General features: G+C 44.0%; 1 protein-coding gene across 1 annotated transcript in view; it reads left to right on the top strand.

The window, feature by feature from the left end:
* Window positions 1-24,068, top strand: part of smad3a (SMAD family member 3a) — a 35,916-nt gene extending 11,848 nt beyond the window's left edge. Inside the window, exons 2-8 of the mRNA XM_026163273.1 lie at window positions 15,879-16,072; window positions 16,405-16,539; window positions 17,729-17,854; window positions 18,694-18,906; window positions 19,106-19,243; window positions 20,111-20,255; window positions 21,336-24,068. Coding sequence (XP_026019058.1) covers window positions 15,879-16,072; window positions 16,405-16,539; window positions 17,729-17,854; window positions 18,694-18,906; window positions 19,106-19,243; window positions 20,111-20,255; window positions 21,336-21,459 — 1,075 coding nt within the window. The 3' untranslated portion in view covers window positions 21,460-24,068. The remainder of the gene's footprint in view (window positions 1-15,878; window positions 16,073-16,404; window positions 16,540-17,728; window positions 17,855-18,693; window positions 18,907-19,105; window positions 19,244-20,110; window positions 20,256-21,335) is intronic.
* Window positions 24,069-24,324: the final 256 nt, after the last annotated feature.

Below are 24,324 nucleotides of genomic sequence, written 5' to 3'. Positions count from 1 at the left end.
TTTTTTTTATAGTGGAAATTTCTCTTTGAGGGATATCAGGCTGACACAGCATGGGGGTATGTTTTTAAGAATAAACATTAATTTTTCATGAGAGGTAAACCAGCCTACACTCTGCCCTTCCCTACGAAAAAATGCAACTAGACTGTAGAGAGAAATTTATTGATGACTTGCATCTGGAATATTCTCTGTAATTCATCATCATGCTTCAGAAAGAGAGAGACATACTGCTCTGCTCATTGACTGTTTGCAGTAAAACTAATGGCTCCCAGTCCTCCATTGTCTCCCCAGATTTTTGGAGTCCAGACTCTGTTATTTGTCGTCTAGCCCTGCCAGTCGTTTGTCTGCTGGTTTTGTATTTCACTTTAGGCCCTCCTTCACTGGTCCCAGTACACTTCAGCCCTATGATATCACCTATGGGCCAGACACCCCCTCCTTTCCTCCTTCCTCCACCTTTGTTAGAAATAGAGAAGTCTGATGGCTTTTCCAGAGAGAGTGGGAGGTTGGTGTGTGTCTTTGTGTGTTTTTCCGCCCGAGCCTCATCACTGCTGGACTGCTGCAAGTCCATATATGTTTAGACATCAGTGATTAAATGTATGTAAACTAAAGCATTTGGATGAAGACAAACTCAACTCAAGAAAAAGGTCATTTACAGCAATTTCTGATTGTTCACTTAATTGTTTAGGCTATAAAATGTCTTGTTTTGTAGCTCAAACCACTTTGCAAAACATGAAAGTTACCAGACTTTACAACCCATGAATGTTCAGAGACTTAGCTTGAAACTGAAATAACTGGTCAGCTATGAAATTAGTTAGCTAACACATTTCTATTTGTTGACTAAAAAATTATTATTTCAGCTGTACTAAGTACACTATTTAATTCAATTCAATTTTATTTATATAGCGCCAAATCACAACATAAGTCGCCTCAAGGCGCTTCATAGATGCAGAGAAAAACCCAACAATCATATGACCCCCTATGAGCAAGCACTTTGGCAACAGTGGGAAGGAAAAACTCCCTTTTAACAGGAAGAAACCTCCGGCAGAACCAGGCTCAGGGAGGGGCGGCCATCTGCTGCGACCGGTTGGGGTGAGAGAAGGAAGACAGGATAAAAGACATGCTGTGGAAGGGAGACAGAGGTTAATAACAGATTTAGTCTTGATTTAAAAAAAACAAAAAAAACCATGGTGAAATCTGTTTCTGTAGGTTTTTTTTTTTTAATTTGCAGCTGACAGTTGTTTTAGCAAACCAGAATAGATTAACCAACCACAGAAAGTATTATGTGGCAAGTAGGGTCAGATGATATCAGGATATGTAAAGTAAAATAAGGAAAACTTTTTGCAGAAGTGTTGCAATACCTCTAATGTCGACACAGTTCACATGGTTGCATATATTGTGTTTATCTGGATGATTAGAGCATATCCACTACTGGAGAGATTGGGACTTAATTATCCCAGTCCAAATTTGAAATATCTTCCATGTGAACACTGGAGGTTGTTGCATTATTGCTGATGTGGAGATGGTGGCAGAGAAACTGGGCATCTCAGTTATACATGAACTTCTCTTCCAAACTCTACAGTGATCCAGAATCGCTGCTTTTCTTACTTTATAATATTGCCTGCCCCGGTCATGTTGTGAGCTGTATTTTTAGCAGTTGGCATAAGTTTTTCAGGACATTAGTAACCACACTCTCAAGGAATACCATTGTGCACATGTGGGCTTGTAGTTCAAACAAGTATATTAGTGAACTAGCAATATGTCTGTGAAGGTTCTCAGTCATCCAGGTCATCGTAGTCAAAGGAGCTTGCAAAGAAAAGCGTCTGGACTTCTTTAAGTTACTTGAAGATGTTTCACCTCTCATCCGAGAAGCTTCTTCAGTTCTAAGGTCAAATGGTGGAGAGTCCCAGATATAAACCTAGTGGGAGTATCCCCCCACAGAGGGACAAAGGACCCCCTGATGATCATCTAATCGTCTGAGCCAAGGTGTGAAACTGGGTGTGGGTCCCAATCAGCCAGAGTTTCGGGTGAACTAGCAATTTAGAAATTTGTTATTCTGGATGATCCTTCGTGGATTATTTAATTTTCTTTCAGTTATCTAAAAGATAATGCTGCATTCTCCCTCGTATCGGCTGGCATTGGCCAAGGAAGACAAAGAGACTTTACAAAGAGGTTGGTTGCAGAGACAGTCCAGATTGTAACCAACTTTATTTTCCCAGTTGTGTTATGTTGTTGACTCTGTGTGATTCTGCAGTTTCAGATCCTTAAACTGTTGGGATAGTGAAGGATTAATCTGTGATGACGCTTGCACAGAAACAGCTACTACAGGGAAAAGCAAATTAAACAATTTTTCGCTTCATCACAGGGCTAACAAAAAATTATTTAAAGGTCACAGACTGCTGAGTTAGTCGTGTCTAACCGAAGGTAGAATTGGTAAATGATTTGTCTCTTTACATGTTGTTGTTGTTGTTGTTGGAAGGCACCAGCCTCTGCTAAATGTCACCAGATTGTAGCCCTGTTGGTCGGGGTTCAACAGACTGGCCACAGACTTTATGAAAGGCACAAAGGCCATATCAGCCCAATAGCCCCTCACCCCCACCGCCCTCATCCCGCACTCAGCACTGCAATGGAGGCTGTGAGATCAGGATAGTGGGACAGACGGAGGAGAAGGAAAGGGGGGGTTTAGGGGTTCAGTCACAGACACTCTGAGCTACCCTGAGCTGTTGAGATGGTCTGGCAGACCTGTTGTGCAGCTGCAGCCCTCCTTTCTTTATCCATCACCCACTTTGTCCTCTACCCTTGCATGCTTTTAAAGGACAGACTGTGACTGATCCTGATCTTTGTGATGTGTTTGCAGGCACCTTAAAATGGTGAAAATATTCTACTTTTAAAGTTAAACATGCAAGTTTAGTTACATAGTTAATAACCAGCATTGGATGAGAACAATTTTTTCTCCAAGGCCTTCAGTTTCTAACTGTATGTGCTGGCATCTTCTTAGCGAGGTAAGGCTTTCAGTAAGAGAGTAAAAAAAGTCCATGTTAAGCCCACAAGGAAGGCGTGTGTGTGTTCAACACTTCTCGGACTGTTGCCAGCCTGGACACACACACACAGTGTATATGTTTGTGTCTCTGAGCGTAACTGGGTATGCCTCAGGGTGTTTGTTTTGCCCCCTCCCCCTTCCCCAGCTTAGTGAAGCTCAATCTGCTCTGTCTGAGTCAGCCAAAAGCGCACATATTCAAAATTTATGTATGTACTAACCTTCACAGCCACTAACATCTGCTTATATATTTTTTTTATTTCACTACTTTTGCTACACTGGCAAATACTAAATTAATGCATACTTCAAATGTAAAGTTACCTTAATTATTTTATATCCCTTCTGTTCTTACATTTCTCTATACGTGTGTCCATCTGTGGAGCTCTACCATTCACGCAAACATACATGCTGGATGGATGTAAAGCTCATGTTCAGTCTCAGCTTTGGATCATGAGCCAAAATGATGTTGACACATTTACCCCTCTGGCAAAAATCTATACCTATTTATCCCTTTATTTTTAGACATCAGTTCCGGTCTATATTCTGAGATCAACATCAGCTTGCATGAAAAAACACAAATATTGCCCCAGATTTCATGGGGCAATATTTGGGGCAGGCGAACTGTAGGCAAAGGAAGAATACATATGGATCTGAATCACTTTATTTTAAATTTTGTGCTCCAGGATTGGCCTTGCTGAAGGAAATGCTCCCCCTCTGAAGTTAACTTTCAGCTGAATTTAGTTTTCTTTTTAGATAATTGAATTATTACACAGCCAATGTTTTTTTTTTTTTTTTTTGTTTTTTTTTAAAGAACCAAAAATCCATTATAATTTTTTCATTGTACTTCCTTCAATAGAAACCTGATTTGAGGATTTTCTTGATTATGTTATGTAACAGCAAAATATACACCCACTGGTTTTATTTGATTTTTTAAAAAGAGTTATCTAATACTTAATGTAGTTGATAGATTTAAGAAATCTTAGCCATTTTTAACAAAATTTTATTTAAAATTTAAGGTCAAATTAACCTGTAGAGCTAGAACTTGATAACCAGGCCAATCAATCATGGCTTTTCAGGGGTAGGCAACTCCAGGCCTCAAGTGCCGGTGTCCTGCAGGTTTTAGATGTGTCCTTGATCAAACACAGCTGATTCAAATGGCTAAATTACCTCCTCAACATGTCTTGAAGTTCTCCAGGGGGCTGGTAATGAACTAATCATTTGATTCAGGTGTGTTGACACAGGGTGAGATCTAAAACCTGCAGGACACCGGCACTCGAGGCCTGGCGTTGCCTACCCCTGGTTTATAGCATTATGGTATTGGATATACTGTAAAAATAGAATTATGTTGTGATATATTGTTAAATGTGACTCCCCTAGCTTTGGATGCATTCACTGTCAATAATGCTATTCATTCATTTTAAGTGCCCATGTTCACTTTTTCAATTCACATTTTGGTTTTGTAGATAAAATCAGTCAGTGCTGATTTGATTAGTTTCTGATCCTGTAGAGAGAAGCTGAAGAGTGAAAAATGTCCTGTATAAAGTCTTGAAGGCCCCACCCATGGACTTCAGATCTTCAGTTTGGAACACACACGCAGAGGTCAGCCCAGCTGGGAATTTGGGGTCATGATTATTCTCCCCTCAGCTACCTCCTGCCTCATGTCTGGAGTATTTTGAGGTCCAGATCATTTTTTTTTTCTTCAATATCTGAGGTTGGCTGTTTAAATAGAGCTACTACTGCCACTAAACAACAAACTGAGGCTTGATGGTTTCACAGGAGTGGTTTTTGCTGTCAGAGCAGGGTTTCTCATTTGTCTCATTCAGTGGGCCATCGTAAATCTCTGAAGTGAGTCACTCTCATTGAGCAGGATATAATGTGTCTTGACTTGTCTCATACGCAATACTGTCTGTTGCTGATAGCGTTGGTTTACGTTTAAATCATACAAACACCTTTGTAGGAGAGTTAGTTGACCTTGCCTGTCAGCAGTGCAGAGTAATGATCTAATGCTTGTTTACCCTCAGTTGTTCATCTGCTAAAGAAGAGTTTGCTGATCCTATTCGCTGACCTTTGTTCAAGTAAAATTCAACCTGGATCCCTTGTTTATTGTTAATAATTTATATAAAAACTGTGGAATGTGAGCTTTTTGTTCCGGGTTTAGAAGAAGCGAAAGGGTTGAGAACCACAGAGTTGAGCTCAGTAGCTATCGTGGACTAAATGATTCATCACAGTTTGAAGTACACTGACTGTGATTTGGTGCTCTCCCACATGTATAACCTATCTGACTTACTCTTCATGCAGAAACTGGGTGATAAACTCTCTGGTGTAGTAATAGAGATAGTGAGAGCTGTGCCCATATAAGTAATTCACTGATTAATTTGGTAATTAAACAGCAGATCAGGTGACAAAGAAATTACTTTCTTTTATGTGGAAATTGATGTTAGACATAGATATAATCATTTATGATGTAATGGACTATAATGATGTGGTGAGTGTGGTGTTTGGCTGAGGTGCAGCTCTGCATAGACTGTTTGTGGCAAAGAGAAAAAACACTGGGGAGTTTATTTCTTAATTTACAGCCTGTAACAGCAAGAGGGCATCAAGTCTCAGTTAATGTTGTTGATGGGTAGCAAAGATTGATGCAAACTAACGTGATTAGTGGATATACACTATCAGTCAAAAGTCTGGACACGCCTTCTCATTTAATGTTTTTTTTATTTATTTTTATTAGTTTCTACATTATAGATGCGTACTAAAGACACCAAATGTATGAAGCAAGATATATGGAATTATGTAGCAAAGAAAAAATTGATTAACTCTAAAAATGCCGTATATTTTATATCTTCAAAGTAGCAGCCCTTTGCTTTGTTGACAGTGCTGCAAACCTTTGGCGGACTCTCAATGACCTTCATGATGTAGTCACCTGAAATGGGTTTTCACTTCACAGGTGTGCCTTGTCAGGGTTTATTTGTGGAATTTCTTGCCTTCTTAATGGAGTTGGGAACATCAGTTGTGTGTTGTGCAGAAGTCAGGTTGGTAAACAGCTGACAGCCCTATTTGACAAGTGCAAGAATCCCTGTTATGGCCAGAACCAATCAGCCATTTCAGGTGACTACCTCATGAAGCACATCGAGAGAATGCCAAGAGTGTGCAAAGCAGTAATCAAAGCTTTTGACTGGCAGTGTAGGTGGGCAGAAACTTGACAAGTGAAACAGCATCAACTCACAACTACTGCCAGATATGGTTTAGTATTACTCTTTTAAATCTCTTGCTTCATTTTTCTTTGAGGTGTATTTGTATGTATTTGTAAAACAGCTGGCAGCAGTAGTAGGTTCATACATTTCAGTTACTAACTAAACAGTTGTAGCTTCTGTATTAGGAGAAAAAATTCCCCAGTACCTGAGTATGCTTGAGTAGGAGGTCAACTTAGACCAGGATGGACTTGGCACAAACTTTGATCTGCATCTGATTTCAGTTCTTGGTTGGGAGGTGTTGAGGCTCCTGTCAACAAATCGTGCATTTTTAAATGAGAGGTCTCGGGCCTAGGTGGGAGATAATTGTCCTGGTTATCCAGGCTGATTTGCCCTGTGTCTTATTGAGCAGAGGAGAGTTCAATATGAATCTCTTTCTCCGGCCTCTGTGAATGTAAGTTGTGATTACACATTTCTAGTACATATGTGCCCACTCCAGGTCAGGGATGAGTTACTACTACAGATGGAGGAGTTGGGGTATCTTAGGGTCTTGTTCACAAAAGAGGGGAGAGTGGTGCTTGAGACTGACAGAAAGATTGGAGCGATGCTGTATCAGTTTCGTTATGGTGAAGAGAAAGATGAGCATAAAAATGAACCTGTTGATTTACTGGTCAGTCTATGCCTCAACTGTGGTCACAAGCTCTTAGTAACTGAAAGAACAAGGTCGTGGATCCAAGCTTCAGAAATGGGTGTCCTTTAAAGGTGGCAGGGCTCTCCCTTAGTGACCCATTGAAGAGCTCGGTCATTCGGCTCAGCGTAAAACAGCTGCTCCTCCACATTAAAAGAACCCAGTTGAGGTGGTATGGGCCTCTGGTAGGATGCCTCCTACTGGTGGTCAGTGCTGGGAGAAAAGTTATTTAGTGGCACATGTAACAACCACAAGATCATCATCTCAACACAAATCAGCAATTGCACTGTCTATAGCAGTAGGAAAATCTATGTTACACGTCTAAATAAAACTGGTTAGTTTATACAACATTGTATCATCCAGTCTTTTAACTTCAGGGTGCTAAATCAGGATGACGTAGAGCCATAAAAAAGTGTTATTCCTACACCAAAAGCCATGCGCACTTTAAATATAGAGTAGAAGCCAGTGTTAAAAGTTATATTAAGGGTGTTTTCACAGCTATAGTTTGTTTACTCTGGTTTTAATCAGTTGATGAGTTTGTGAACTTGTAGCTTTTCCTTATGATTTGGTTTGTTTTCACACAAGAAAATTCCAAGTGGACTCCAAGCAAACCAAAATGTGTCACTACAGACCGCCTGAAAATGTTCGGCATGCTTATTGGCCAGATGTGAGCACTAGTGTTTTTTCACAAAAGACATAGCATGCCAGCTCATAGTTTAATTCTAAGTTTTTCATTATGTCTCTCAGTAATGACTAAAAGCCTGCTTGACATTTTCTTCTTGTCCTGACTTTTATTACTTCACTCCTTTTTTCTTTCTGGTTTATAAACTGTTGCTTTTGTAACTGTTTATAAACCGTGTCCATGGACTCACAATGTCCATGTCACTGAGACATTGTTCAGCACATATATACTATAAATCAAATAACTTCAACTGACTATTAGTTAATGCCTGCCTATACATAGGTGATGTCACTTGTAATTACTGCAGTATAAAGTCATATACCCTTTTCCTGGTTGAAGTTATTACTGTGGCTGATATATTATTATACATTATAACGATTAGTTATGTCTATAACTTCTGTTCCCTGAAGGAGAGGAACGAGGTACAACACATAAGTATGGGATATCACGCCCTCGCGTGTCCTGGCTGAAGAAACCTTTATTCACGCCTTTACGGCAGATGACGTGTGATGACACGCGCAAGGCCCCGCCCGCACATATAGCCGCTGCCATCACCGTCATCCCTCAGTTCGATAGCCGCTCTTCACCGAGCCAACTGCTCAGTGGGGCCACCCTGTGTTGTACCTCGTTCCTCTCCTTCAGGGAACAGAAGTTATAGACATAACTAATCGTTCCCTTTCAGTCGATTCACTCGGTACAACACATAAGTATGGGACCTATATACACGCCCCGCAGAGCAGCCACCGAACCGGAACGGGACCACCACATCCTTAGTGAGTGGTAGACCCAGCAGAAAGGACAGCATGAGCCACCGAAGGGGCTGTAACGTCCAACCGATAAAACCGCACAAAAGTGTGCGGCGACGCCCAATTAGACGCTGCACAAATATCAGCCACAGGCACCCCTCTAAAAAGAGCCCATGAGGTCGCCATCCCCCTGGTGGAATGAGCTCCCACCCCGTGGGGCAAAGCAAAACCACCGGTGCTGTATGCCAGCGAGATAGCTTCTACAATCCAGTGGGACAGCCTCTGTCTGGACAGAGCTCTACCTCTATTCGGATTAGCGAAGCAGACAAACAACTGGTCACACAAACGCACATCCCGAGTGCGCTCAATGTAGGTGCGTAGCGCACGCACCGGACAAAGAGAATGCACCCCCCTCTGCTCCTCAGATTCAAAAGGAGGGGAGCAAAAGCTCAGCAACTCAAACTCCATTGAACTATAAGATGCAGGCATGACCTTGGGAAGATAGGCGGCATTCGGACGCAATACGACCCTGCGGCCATCAGGAGAAAACTGTGTGCAGGCAGGATGCACAGACAGCGCATGAAGGTCCCCCACTCGCTTCGCCGAGGCCAAAGCGAGAAGTAATGCGGTCTTATACGAAAGAAGTTTCATATCTACCGACTCAACGGGTTCAAACGGAGGGCCACAAAGGGCCTCCAGCACCAAAGACAAGTCCCAAGCCGGGACACTGGACTTAAGCACGGGCCTCAGCCGGCGAACCCCTTTCAGAAAACGCACGGCGAGGGGATGCGCACCTGGTGTCACCCCGTCAAAACCGATATGACAAGCAGATATAGCCGCTAAATAAACCTTGATCGTCGAAAACGAAAGGCCTTTATCCAACAGCTCCTGCAGGAATGTCAAAACATCCACAATAGAGCACTGAAATGGGAGAGTGTGGCGGTCCTGGCACCATCGCTCGAAGGCTCGCCATTTGTAAGCGTACAAGCCTCTAGTAGACGAGGCCCTGGCGCTCTGAATCGTCGCTACCACACTAGGTGGCAGACCCTTAGCAACCAAGTTTAACCTCTCAGCAGGTAAGCATGAAGGTGCCACAGATCCGGGCGCGGATGAAACACTTCCCCCCCCGCCTGAGAGAGGAGATCCCTGCGGAGAGGAAGCTGCCAAGGACTTGCTGCAAGCAGGCTGATTATTTCTGCATACCACGACTTCGCGGGCCACCAAGGGGCCACCAGGATCAGAGAGAGGGAATGCCGACGCACCCTCTCCAGAATTGGAGATATCATTTCCACTGGGGGAAATGCATACAGGAGCACGTCTGGCCATTGGTGCGCTAGCGCGTCCAAGCCCAAGGGTGCATCGTGGTCAATTATGGAGAAGTACAGGGGGCAGTGAGCATTCACCCTGGAAGCAAAAAGATCTATTTGCGCCTCGCCAAATAGATCCCAAATCTGAGCCACTATTGAAGGGTGTAACCTCCATTCTCTCACCAGAGGACCCCCCCTGGAGAGAAGGTCCGGCCCCAGGTTCAGGTGGCCCGGGACATGGGTGGCTCTTAGAGTCAGAAAATGAACACTGCACCATAACAGCAGAGAGCGAGACAGCTGCAACAGGGGAAGAGAGCGTGTTCCTCCCTGCCTGTTTATATAAGACACCACTGTTGAATTGTCCGTCCTGACTAAGACATGCTGGCCCTGCAGGACTGGACGGAAACGCTTTAGAGCTAAGAACACTGCTAACAGCTCTAAGTGGTTGATGTGCAGCTGGCGCTGAGCCGCGGACCAGATCCCTCTCACTGACGCACCCTCGCACAGCGCTCCCCACCCACTTAGGGAAGCATCTGTGGACACCACCTTGCGAAACAACACCCTCCCAATCCGAGAGCCCTGGTGCAGTAGCCCGGGCTCCCTCCAAGGACGGAGAGCTAGCATGCAAGACGCAGTTACCGGCAGCCTCCTCCGGAGGTGACGCGAAGCACACAAACGGTGAGAGAGAGTCCAGCGTTGAAACGCTCTCATTTTCAACAGCCCAAGCGGCACTACGGCGATCATAGATGCCATCATGCCCAACAAGCGCAATATCGTCTGGAAACGCAGTCTGCGTCCCAGCTGAAATTGAGCGAGGCAGCGATGAAACGCGGCCACTCTGTGCTCTGACAACCGTGCGCGGCTGGAAAGAGAGCATATTTCCAGACCGAGAAAAGCGATCTGTTGACCTGGGATTAGCGAGCTCTTCTGAAAGTTCACAGAGAACCCCAGTGTCTGAATGTGTGACAGAACCCGCGACAGCTGCGTCTCCGCCTGTTCTCTGGAGCAAGCCACGAGAGCCCAGTCGTCCAGGTAGGCCAAGATGCGGATGCCCCTCTTCCTGAGGGGCGCTAGCGCTGCCTCGGCACATTTCGTAAAGGTGCGGGGAGCGAGCGACAGCCCGAACGGCAGCACTAGGTATTCGTAGGCTACGCCCTCGAATGCAAACCTCAGAAACTGCCTGTGTTTCGGGTGTATAGCGACATGAAAATAAGCATCTGTTAGATCGATTGTCGCAAACCAATCTCCCGGGCCGACTGCACTCAGGAGCTGTCTGAGTGTTAGCATCTTGAACCTGTACGTTCGCAGGTACGTGTTCAAGACTCGCAGGTCGAGGATGGGACGAAGCCCTCCCCCTTTCTTCGGAATGACAAAATAACGGCTGTACCAACCTTTGTCCGTCTCCGAAGCGGGGACCACCCGTATTGCTCTCTTCTGTAATAGCGCCTGTATTTCCTCTCTGAGTACCAAGGCTGCCTCGGGGTTGACAATCGTGTTCACGACTCTTTGGAAACGAGGCGGCTTGACCCGGAACTGCAACCGGTAACCCATGGCAACGGTTTGCAGCACCCACGGAGAGGGGGCGCAAGCGCGCCACTGAGGGAAGTGAGCAGCCAGCCGGCTGGCCTGCAGCACTGACGGCGGGGCGCCGTCGCCCCCCAGTGTGTCTGCAGGGGACTGCATCCCCTGCCTGACCTGGCTCATTTCGCCTGCAGGTTGAGCATTTGAGATTGTTTGAGAGTAAACAACACTCTTTATTGATTGCAACATGGGAACATGTACATTTATACATTTTGTTGGGTGCACCTTTTCCGGGGCATAACAATGAAAAACAGCGGGAACACTCGATGTGGTCGCTTGAACATTCAACACATCTGAACCGTGTGCAGGGGTTATGTGCTTGGGAGACCGCGATAGGGAAGTGCAGCGCCTTCTGGGGCTGACAACCTGAACAGAACTTAAGCGGCACCTCTTGTGCGGCAACAGAGGGGTAAGAGCAGCGTCTCCCTGCTGCCGGATCCCTTCCCCACTCGCAATCACAGCTAGGAGGGCTGAGGCTTCTTCCTCCTGGGCGTCGGGTCCCGTCGGGGGCCCGGGGGAGGGCCTTTGCCCCAGGCCGACTGGCGTGGAGCTCGGGCCGGAGTACGTGCTCTCGCCGGCGGCCCTCCCACTCCAGCAGTGGGCGCCGGTCTCTTGCCAGCTGTCAGAGGAGCGGCGGGCCTGTGAGAGCTAGCAGTGGGCTTGGGCTGGGGCTGGCGTCTGGGGATGATGTCGCGCAGAGCTTCCGTCTGCTTCTTCCTCAGATCGAATCTAGCCTGAATGGCTTCAAGTGAATGTCCGAATAACCCAGCCGCAGACACTGGTGCGTCCAGATACACAGCTCTGTCTCTATCAGGGACGTCGGAGAGGGTCAGCCACAGGTGCCTCTGCGCCACCACTGTCGAAGCCATCCCTCTGCCCAGGGAGAGCGCTGCACAGCGAGACGCACGGAGGATGTAATCCGTGGTGACTCTAACCTCGTTAAGAAGAGGTGACAGCGGGCTGTCCTCCGGAACCAGCGATCCAAGCTCCGCCAGGCACATTGCCTGGTACGTCTGGAGCATGGTGACGGAGCTCATGGCTCGAGCGGTGCCGGCCTGAGCCCGATAAATCTTCTCCAGCTGCGAGGCCGAGAATCTGCAGTGCTTGGACGGCAGAGTTGCGGGGCCACCGACACCATGGTTATGGGACGGGGCCAGATAAGCAGCCAGAGACGGCTCCATAGGGGGTGGGTTAGCTAAACCAGCTCCCTCGGCGCCGTCCAATTCCATGTACTGTCCATAGCCGGGCACAGTGACGCGGGTAGACAGAGGTTTGTCCCATGACGCTGTTAGCTCGCAGAGAAAGTCTGGGAACATGGGGAGGCAGTTTTTGGCCGTTGCGGGCTCCGGTGGAAGGAAAAAACCCGCAAACCGCGACGGCTTCCGAGCTGGTGGAGGAGAGGGCCAGTCCACCTGCAGCTTCTCAGCGGCACGGCGAAACAGGAAGAAAAGAGAGGTGTCATCGTGGCCGACCGGCGCAGCAGCGGCGGCATATTGGGTCGACAATGAGCTCTCCTGCTCATCCTCCGACAAACCATGGATGTCCAGGCCGATGTCCAGCACGTCATCGTCTTCCTGGGGAGCGCTGGCGGGCTTCAACCCAGGCTGAAGCCCGTCAGCGCTCCTGCATGGTTCCGGTCCGTCATCGGCTAACCCGTCAACGTATTCCATGTGGTCAGCCCAGCTAATCGCGGGGACATCGACCTGAAAATTTTCGTCTTCGGACTCGGACGAAGCCGGGGCTCCAGACTCGGAAAGAAGAGGGTCATGCCGTGCGACAGCCGAGCGTCCCAGCACTCTTTCCACAAACGTCACCCGTCTTTCCAGGGTCGAGCGTCGGAGCTGGCGACAAAACGCACAAGCTTCGGGCTCCGTCAACGCTCTCCTAGCGTGGACGATCCCCAGGCAGACAGGGCAGGCATCGTGCTGGTCGCTGTCGTGCAAAGAGAAACCACATCCCTGAGGACAGGGGCGAACAGAAGATTTCTGCTTTGCTCGCTTCGGTTTGGAGTCCATTCCCAAAACGCAAAGCGAAACGCTGCACAAGAAAAACTTGAAAATAGCGCTCCACGGGCAGCCTACGCACCAGCTGGGCGGTGGAGGCTAACACCAACAGGGGCAGTTAAGCTAGGTTCAAGTTGGCAGACAACGGAGCTAACTAGCAGTAGCTAGCTAGCCCAACTCAGCAGAGGTGTTCTCAGCGAGGTGAAGAGCGTAAGAACTGAGGGATGACGGTGATGGCAGCGGCTATATGTGCGGGCGGGGCCTTGCGCGTGTCATCACACGTCATCTGCCGTAAAGGCGTGAATAAAGGTTTCTTCAGCCAGGACACGCGAGGGCGTGATATCCCATACTTATGTGTTGTACCGAGTGAATCGACTGAAAGGGAACTATTTTCTTATTTAAAAAAACCCAAACAAAACTGAATGGAAACGGGGACAGTAAGTAGGGCACCAAATGACCAGTAGATTTTGTATGTCTGTCTGAGCCCACACAGTCCCACCCACCCAGTAGCAGACATACCAGTGACATCACATCAGCCCTCTCTCACGATTCAACACATCCACAGTGAAAAATGTCACATTCACGTGCCTACATGTGAATGTGGTTTCCTTGTAGATGCACTTTCCATGCATTTCCTTCATGTCATCATCACTGTTGGTTAATTTACAGTGATTCACTATTTCAGCATAAGCTCTGTGTAACATTAAGTTTTTCCCAAGTTGTTTATTGAATGAGGGTGCGTGGTTAAGTTGTTTAATAGAGGTCTAACAGCAGTCTAAGTGACTTCTTGATGCGTGGCTTTATGCAGTATGGTAAAAGGAAGCAGCCACAATAAGTCATGACAATAAATGCCAACACAGGAAAACCGCAAAAGAAAAGAGATACTGTGTTTGCAAGCAGACCCCCATAGAATCAAGATTATGCAAAATCTGGCTTAACATTACTATAGATTGCTATATAGCTTTGATAAACAGGTTCTTTCAGCTGCTCTCTTGTTCAGGGGTTGCTCCAGCACACTTGAATTGGCAGATCTTTACACCGGATGCTTTTCTGGTCACAATCCTGCCGGGGATAGATTCCTCCAAAAAGGGGATCTTTTACATGTTGGGTGTTAAACAGTGCACTGTGGAGTCACCCACTATAGATCTTGTTGACTAAATGAAAACTGGTATATTCAGAAAGCAATATTGAACAAATGGTTTTCTATTCAATTTGCATAGTAACCCAGAGATCTTTGTTTGCTGTTTAAATTGCCAGGTCTTTGTAATTTTCTATGTTTAATTCTCAACACTTTTTAAAAATAAAGTTTTAGAAGTTATTTGATCAGACATTTGCTTCGTTTCATAGCTCTCGACTTCTGCATGGGAAACAATAAAAGCTTCTGTCGTTGCTTTCCCAGTTCCAGTATGATACCAGTATCTTGGTTTTGGGTATCTGCCAATACACACCACATCACACCATACACCATTCACTTGCCCGATGTGCCGTGGTTGACCTAGATGAGGCTCAACTGAGCTTTCCGCAGTTGGGCGTGGCCTTGTTTTTATTTAGAGAGTCATATTTGTCCTTCTAAAGAGCTTTATCTTAAGCCTTTGACCCTTACTCTGTGTGAGAGAGTGAGTGGGTGGGACACAGAAAATGAGGGGACGTATGTGACTGCTGCCTCTTGCGTAAGATGTTGTGCAGGGTTTTTTAGTTTTGTTTTGGAGGTTTTTTTGTTTGTTTTTTTTTTCCCCCTCTGTCAAGGGTTATTGTGCTCCAAGATTACAGCCTTTAACCTTATTATGACAGTCCACAATGTCAAACTGTCGCTCATTACTATCTGCCGGCCTAAATCATCATCCTGCCAGAAGCATGCCAGATGAGTGCAGATGTTATACAACACAATGAAATTCCTTTTAAACATACTGTAATGTCATTGCCGATTGTTTATTATTAGACATGACCTCATATCGCCTCTGCACTAACAGCTGGGACCCTCGTCATGGGGAAGTAGTTGCATAGCACAGTAGTGAGCACCAAATCCAGCATTTGATAACATTTAGAGGACAGAGCAGCGTACAGTGAATTTTTGCTTGAAAACCAGTTTAAAAAAAGAAGAAATATATTTTAGTTGTTCAGGACTGTCAAGGCAAAGACTGTATACCCATAATTTGGATATCATCAAGTACCAAAAATACTGTAACAATTAATCAAAAGGAGCGGTGTCACACAATTACTACTTGATGACAACAATGGATGAGAATATTTAATTTTAGGTTCATGAATTTGTTTTTATAAACAAAAGGTCACAGCAGGGGAAGGGACAGGTGGATCAAACCGTAACCAGCCTCAGAGTGGTAGTACCGACATAGCCCTTTCAGAAAAATGACATCAGAGCCAGATGCTATCAAGAAACAAATTCAGCAGTTCTTCTTTTTAGTAACTATTCTATTTTCTGTTTTCAGTTGGAGGTTTCAGATATTTTTCTGCTGGCAAGTATAAGGTCGTGCCCAGGCACACTTCCCTCTCATTTTAGTCACAACACACACTCTGACACGCAGCAGAAAACAATATAAGCCTACACAAAAAGAAAAAAAAAAAGCGGTGGATAACTGGAAAGTCAAACCAAATGTCTCAAACTTATGCTTCTTCCTCTTCGTGTATTTACAGATCTTTGGATGGCCGTCTTCAAGTTTCCCACAGAAAAGGTCTGCCCCACGTCATCTACTGCCGTCTGTGGCGCTGGCCCGACCTGCAGTCCCACCACGAGCTGCGGGCGGTGGAGCTGTGCGAGTACGCCTTCCACACGAAGAAGGATGAAGTGTGTGTCAACCCATACCACTATCAGAGAGTAGAGACACCAGGTATGACAGCTCGGACAAACAGAGTTCTTTCTTTGTTCACTGTTGTGTTGTTTGAAGAAAATAGTTACGTACATTTCCAGTGTGTTCTAATGGGTCTTGGTTAGTGGAATAGGTTTTGTTTTTTTGTTTTGTTTTTTTCTCCCACTGGATGTTTTTATAGGTTTATTTGTATCCACAGGGTTTGTGAAACACCTTTCCTCTTATCAGCTGATCAACGGTTTATTAATTTCTGTTCCAATAAATATTTACTTTATCCATACATGAAATCAGTCATTGCTTTATTACTATATTCTGAGAAAAATACTTTCTGTGTGTTTGTGTCTGTTATGCAGTACTCCCACCAGTGCTGGTCCCCAGACACACAGAAATCCCCACTGAGTTCCCACCTCTGGATGACTACAGCCATTCAATCCCTGAAAACACCAACTTCCCTGCTGGCATCGAGCCCCAGAGCAACTATATACCAGGTACCAGCGTGCCTCCTAGCATGACTCACACAAAGTACCTCCTTATGGTTTATGCTTTGTGAGAACTAGTTTGTAAGGTGGGCTGTTTATGCTGTACTGAAGAGTTTGGTGAAAACTGACTGTAACAGAGAAGGAGTAGTAGTAAAGTACTTAAAATATGAGGATGATGGTGCACGCTTGTGGGTTGTTTGTCACAAAAAAGGCGGAAGTACAGCTCTTGGAAGAGACCTACCTAGTTTGTGATTGCAAAGGTGTGTGTGTGTGTGTGTGTGTGTGTAATTAAACTAGTTTTACTATAATTTTCCTTTTGAATCTTGAGTTGGATGAAAAGCTTTTACAACATCGTCCCAGGACAGGACCATCAAACATAGGACGTGGGGTCAGAATTGGCCTGACAAAGACTCCAATCTGGTCCTATGGAAAGCTTGGAATATGTGAAGAAGGGCACAAACATTGGACTTCCTAACTGCATTTTCATACTTTTTACACTTTTTCATACTGTTTAGGGCCTCCCCTTCTCTTTATATGGAGAGATCGGGCAGCTGCATGACTGGCCCACATAAGGTCAAAGCGTGCTTCATGTGGGCCACAATGTACAATAAGTTTGGTGTTTCTGTTTCAAGATTAAGCTTTTAACATTATAAATAAACATAGAGCCACATTTATAATGTGGCTGTATGTTTATTGTCAACCGGTAGCTGTTGAAGTGTTATTGATCCTTTTGATTTACTTTTCTTTTGGCTTTTCTGTTCAAAAGTCGAGTTCTGATGTATTGTGAGAGAATTGAGAAAATGGCCTTTTGACTATGAATTTAGGAAGGGATTTACTTACATAAGCTGTTTTTCAACAGGTTAACGATTATTAAATTTTAAACACTTTCACTCATTCACTCACCGACTAGAACCTTCTCACTATTTAGGAAGTTCTGTGTAGGTGATTGTACGGTCACTCTTTGCGTCGTTAATTATGTTGTACTTCAGAATAATTAAAGCACAGCAGGCCAACTGTAATAATAGTAGTAACACATACTGGATTTAATCAAATTATTAAATACAAGTACTTTTGGGCTACTCTCATTCCTCATCTCTATCTGTTATTTTTCCCTCAGTGCAGCTACAATGCTTGGTTAGTGATCAGGGGCCACCAACATTTCAGTATGAGTGAGTGTTTGTGTCTTTGCTTGTCTCAGAAACACCTCCACCAGGCTACCTCAGTGAGGATGGAGAAACCAGTGATCACCAGATGACTCATAGCATGGACACAAGCTCCCCAAATCTGTCACCTAACCCAGTTTCACCCACACACAATAACTTGGGTAAGAAATGCGTGTGTCTGTTTGTGTACTTTTCTGTTTGTCTGCCTTGATTTGCAAACAAATGTTTCAGCAGCGTATCTCCCCAGTGGGAATTCTCTGTTTGGTTTAACTCATTTCTGTAAGAGGAAACCAGATGATGAAAGAAGCCTTTGTGTTCCCCGCTCACCATGTGAACTTTTGAACAGGTCAAGACACCACGCAGCCCACACTAACATCAATAACAATATCCTAGGTTTATTCTATCAAGACGGAAAAGCGCCAGGAGGCTTGGCTGGAACGCAGTTGGTGAAATAATAAAGCAACAACAGTTTCATTTGGCAGTGCTGTCCGGTTGTGTTCTGGACTTCAAAGCAAAGGACAGAATGTTTCTCAGCTGGTAGAGGGGGACAAAAAGGAGCAAATTACCAGAAACAGTTGAATTTACTGAAGAGTACCATGGACAAGTCCAACTGGGCTGCAGAATCCTTCAAGTGAGGGTTGAGTTTCCACATTTTGTCTGGTTAAAGCTTCTGGGAAACAGTGTATGGGTTTGACATTTTGTGACGCAGGCTCTCTCCGTGTTTTTGTTGGTTTTCTCTTTTTTTTTTTCCTCTGTCTGCAGCCTCTCAGCCCTTTTCTCCATATATTTGCCTCTTCTTTGTTATCACTGCTCTTAATGTATGTTTTCTTTACCATCTGAATAATTTTCTGTCTATTAATTCTGTGATTTCTGTCTTACTATTCTACTACTTTGACTTTGAGAATACATTCAAACATTGCATTAGTTTAATTGTTCTGCACTGTATTAGCAACAGTATTGAACTCAGTTCTTTCCTTTTTGGGGTCCTCCTCTGTCTCAGACCTCCAGCCAGTGACGTATTGTGAGCCGGCCTTCTGGTGCTCTATTTCTTACTATGAGCTGAATCAGCGAGTCGGGGAGACCTTCCACGCCTCGCAGCCCTCGCTGACAGTGGACGGCTTTACGGACCCGTCCAACTCAGAGAGATTCTGCCTGGGTCTTCTGTCCAATGTCAACCGCAACGCAGCTGTGGAGCTGACACGCAGACACATTGGTAGGCCTTATGACTCCATTTGGATAATATCTCCTTTGCCTTCTCAGAACACTTTTATTCACTTGATTTCTTGAAAGACTATTGGCTTATTAACAAACATGATTACGTATTGCTTTAGACCTGTTATTCAACATTGTACTTTTAATTATTGTTGTTGCTGACTTGTTTCGGCTCTCTGCCTCTCACTCTTTACCTCAAGGTCGTGGCGTAAGACTGTATTACATTGGTGGAGAAGTGTTTGCAGAATGTCTCAGTGACAGTGCAATCTTTGTCCAGAGCCCCAACTGTAATCAACGTTATGGTTGGCATCCTGCTACAGTCTGCAAGATCCCTCCAGGTATGTGTCCAGCTAACACTGGGAGCATCGAGAGACATACAGGACAGGGAAAGGGAGTAAGACAAATGAGTAGGACGGAAGACAGTGCAATAGAGAAAGACCAAAGTTTACTTTTCACAGAATTGGCAGTTCGATCCCCAAAACTTGTGTGTGTGTGTGTGTGTGTGTGTGTGTGTGTGTGTGTGTGTGTGTGTGTGTGTGTGTGTGTGTGTGTGTGTGTGTGTGTGTAAATGGTTGAATGTAAAGTAATTTGGGATTGAAGTGCTATATGATTCCATTCAGTTTTCCAAAGAGAGGCAGAGGCCAATATACACAAAAACAAATTGATTGATGATTCAGAAATGATTCCCTGAGGCTCAATCATCAAATGAGGCTACAACACATCGCGTACCTCATCACCAGCCAGCCTGTCAATGTCTCCTTTGGCTAAACTGTGGTCGGGTTAAAAATAAGGTTTTTTTTCCTTTCCTCACTGGTCTCTTTATTTTTACCACATAATCGGTTTGGATTGTTAAAAGCTTTCCCCAAGCACATCTGTAAATGTTAACAGTTTGTTGTCTGAAACAAGATGTTTATACAATCATTGCAGCATTTAGTTGAGTCAGTGACGCATTCAAGTACACATTCCTTGAATTTGGCTGTTTTCATCCAAGTCACTGCAATCTGATTCGGTAGGACCACGAAAGATATTTCTCCACTTTTAACACAAGTCTGTGTGGAAAGCCATCAGATTAATAATGTTAGTTTGACTACTCTCATGTAAGATAAATTTAAATTGTTTGTTTTGTAGAAGCTAGAGATCAGCTTCATCTTGATTTTTTTTTTTCTAGCACCTCTAATTGATCTATTGTTTGTTGTTCTCATCAGGATGTAACCTAAAGATCTTCAACAACCAGGAGTTTGCTGCACTGCTCGCACAGTCAGTAAACCAGGGCTTCGAGGCTGTGTACCAGCTCACCAGGATGTGCACCATCCGCATGAGCTTTGTGAAGGGCTGGGGAGCCGAGTACAGGTAAGCTGCAGCTCTGAGTTAATGCTAGCCACTTTCTCGTCTCCTGTTTCTGCAACAGTGTAGCAGTGTAAAATCCATACGAGGTCTGCATGTAAACGAAGACAATAGACACAAACAGACTGTGAATTACATCCCACAATCCACCCGCCCCCGCTCGCTGGCATGTGCACACACTGGTGAATCCGGTCAATGATGTCACAGAGCTCTCGTCTATAGAAACGGGCCCCAGTTGGCAAACCAGACTATTTTTAAGCAAACACACATGTGGTGTGTCAAAAAGAGATGTCAGACTTTCCCTCTTCCATTCCCTCCCCTTTTTCCACACAGTCTGACTCACTGATAGTAAGAAAGGAAGAGATGGAATTAAAGGCAAGCAGATGATTGGCTGAAAGTTGGCCGTGCTCAGGCGGTTTCCACAAGGGAGAAACCTTTGAGCTGGGAGTGACTGCTCAGCAGTCCTGTCCAGACCAAATGCTCACATGTGGAGACACTTAAACACAGGATTCAGGTTACTGGAGTAGCCAGGCCCTCCTTCTCTACCTCCACCTTCACCTCACTCTCACTGCCTGTTTCCATTGTTGGCTGTGTCTGTTTAACTCTTTAGTCCCTTGTGTCTGTTCACTTCTCTCTGCTGTGAGAAAAGCAGTAAAGGAAAAAATGTTATGGCCCCCTTTTTGTCTTTAGTGAGAAAAAAAAACTAAAGAAAAAGCTTAAGAAACTGCATCATTTTGTAGTTTTAGGTTTTTTTTTTGCAGTTGCTGCAAGTCTTCCAAATGATTTCTTTATTTGAACTGTACAAATTCAAGAAGTATGTGTCATTGATTAGAACTACAAATACATATCTTAAGAGGTCAAAATCAATAGTTGCCGTTGTTGGTTTTTCAGTCAGTAGAATTTTTGCATTCTATCTTTAGTGACACAGTGTGTTAAAGTGTAACTCAAAGAAGCTGTGAAAGTTGTCTGTCTTACATCAACACTGTAATGAAAGCAGAGCAATGTGACTTTGTAAGTTTGCCCACACTCTTTAACAGCTGTGTCTGTTTACCTCACATCCCTTTGTGCCTCTTTGGTCTCTCCCAGGCGACAGACAGTGACCAGCACCCCCTGCTGGATCGAGCTGCACTTGAACGGGCCCCTGCAGTGGCTGGACAAGGTGCTCACACAAATGGGCTCCCCGAGTCTCCGCTGCTCCAGCGTCTCTTAGGGAGACCATTCACCTGCTCATTTCCTGTCAATGACTAGAAACACACAAACTGCACACGGACGAGAACGGCTACACAAGTACTGAAAGATGACGAACCCCCTCATTCAGCCACTGTTACTTTGTTCTTCCTCCCCACCAGCTGTCAGTAGCACTTTTTATTTACTTGTCTGTTTTGAAAGGGGCCGAGTGCATTAAAACAGTTAAATGTTAGAAGGATCTCTAAATTTGACGTCTGTAATTATCCTTTGTTACCTAAAGGACTGAAGTTATTGCTACACGAGCTTCTTCCTGTCTGGTCGTGTTTGTTTAAACATTAGTCTCATAGTTTTTACCTGTTTTGTACAGATGTTAAAGAAAACGGCTGATCCAAAAAAACATTTTAAAAAAAGATTTAATTTTTAACCATTACTTTTGAATTTGTAATGCATGTGTATGTGCATGTTAAATGCATTTTACATGATTTTGTTTCTGTTTTTGGGCATTTAATACTTTATGAAAATGTGACCCAGTCAGATGGCTTGAAAAAGAATTGTATAGTGGGAATAGTCAACCAACATTTATAAAAAATACAGCGTGAAGGAATGGGAATATATTTCTGTCTGGGTGAATAACAGGATGTTTTAGCTTCACAGTCAAACTTCAAACGGAAACAAAGGAAAGCAAAGCTTCAGTCAAACTTGCTGCCATTCAGGTGGTTCTTAATCAAGTGCTGATTTGAACTACTACCTGAATCACAGTTACATATCTCACATGTGGGATCATTCAGGGTGGTGCACTTTTATAAAATGTTGATTCTCCGGTAAAGTGTTGTTGCAGCAGCTGAGGTGGTGCTTTATCAGTGAAATGTATTCTGCACTCATTTCTGGAAGCTTTGCCAATTTATATTGTAGTGTGTCACACATGCAGACTTGAAAACATCTCACATACTGTACATTTCTGCATTGTTAAAGGGGACCGGTTATGCTTATTTCTGCTTCCAGGTTTTTATTGTTGAGCTCAGTGGTCAAAATAATCCTCATTTTTGTCACTCTGATCCTGCATCCAGCAGCTCTGGTTATGCTTTGTCAGGAGCAGACTGTTACCTCCTCTACTCTCGAGGTCACCTTTCTTCTGATTGGCTGACCTTTGCAAACTGAAGGTTTGAATAGGAGGCGCTTAAGAGCTTTCTGCTTGAGATTACCTATTGTGTGCTATTACAGGATCTGAAGTAATGGCCATGTTTAATAACAGCATGCAGCACTGTAAAGGTACGTGTGTATAACAAAAATATAAAAGGTCCCCTTTGAACTGCAGATTGAACAGACTTGTTTATGTATCTGCAGAACGCTTTGAAGTGCAAGAGGAGCAAAGGGATGCCTTTGCTTTCGCTGATATTCTCAGCCATACATAATATTGGTCTTAAAATTAGCCATGCTGACTTTGTGCACTCAGGACTGTAAAAGAACAAAAAAAAAAACAATAATATACAGAAACCAATGAAAAGAGGAGATGTATGACCTTTGAGACTTTTTAGTCTATTTTGCTATCAATTAGGTTTGTAACATGATACAGTGGAAAATAACTGCTGGCAGGTCTGGGGGGGGGGGGGGTAGTAGCCCTTTAAATATATATATATATTTTTTCTTAATAATCTGTGAGGATAAGACAGTTTAAGTACAAAGCACAGCTTTTAACAAAGGGACTTGTTGAGATAAATAAGAGGCATGTAAATACCAATAGCTTCTCAAAATTCCCTTTTTCTTTTTTTTTGTCTTTTCTTTTTAGGCCTGTACATATAGTATATACGTGTGTTTTAATAATGTGGCCATTAGCCTTTATAATGTTGATCGTTTTGGAAACAGAAGAAGAAAAAAAGATCAAAAACTGAAGAAAAACAAATGTTGGGAAAAGCGATGGCAGAAATAGAAAGACAGTCAAAGCTTTAGTCCCGTTTCCTTTCAGCCACCCACTGTGATGGAAGTGGAACCATTTCCTTCTTGTTCTCTAACACTAGACAAAGACTCAGTGGGTGAGCATGAAAAATATTTTAAATCTTTGTACTGTGCTTATTTACATTGTCCAGGCTCTTGATGTTAACAGCAGCCCAGTGGTGCTAGTCTTTAACATTTTAGGGACTGAAGAGTAAACAACAAAGGCCCGAGAGTTTACCATCAACGCTGGTAGATTTTGATCTCTTTGGAATGATGATGACTTTTAAACCTGCAAACTTTAGTGGGATGGTTTCAGAAACAGTAGCATCTACCAATCTGAGACGAGCCAGCTCTTTGTAGAGCTTCTAGTGTCCTCGAATGCAGTAGTCCTGATTCTGATGGGCTCATAGTCATTGTATTTACCTGGTAGGGATTATTTTTAAAGCAAATTTGTCATTTTTATACATTCTGCTTGTGTTTAGTTTAGTTTTGTTTGTTTTTTTATCCCCTTTGTTTAAATCTCACCCTGTAATCGCTATTATTAGTTGTGATTTCTGCTTCTGTGCTCTGAATTGGTCTTTTTAGATGTCTTGTACAAAACCCTTTTATTTTTCTCTGCTTATGAAGAGTTGATGTGATGCTTTATATTTCTGTGTATTATTGTTGTTTCGAAAATAAAATATATATCTTGTGGTGATACGTGAGCCTATGTGCTAAGTACGAAAGAAACTGAGGCTGGGTGGAACTAATCTTACATGACAAACTGCATCTTTATTTCTTGACTGTGCATAATTATTCAAACATCGGAACAAATCAACATTATGAATCACAGTTAGCTGAGTTTTGTAGTTAAACGAGATTTGCTCGCATGAAATGTACTTAAAGCCCTTTATTAACATTTCCTTCAGTGTGGGGAATTCCTTGTCTGCGGTGGATAATTTCATACTGTCTTCAG

The sequence above is a fragment of the Astatotilapia calliptera genome, chromosome 1 (genome assembly GCF_900246225.1).
Source record: "Astatotilapia calliptera chromosome 1, fAstCal1.2, whole genome shotgun sequence".
NCBI classification, from domain to species: Eukaryota; Metazoa; Chordata; class Actinopteri; order Cichliformes; family Cichlidae; genus Astatotilapia; species Astatotilapia calliptera.
Note: the sequence above shows the minus strand (reverse complement) of the source record. Positions and strands in the feature narration are given on the sequence as shown.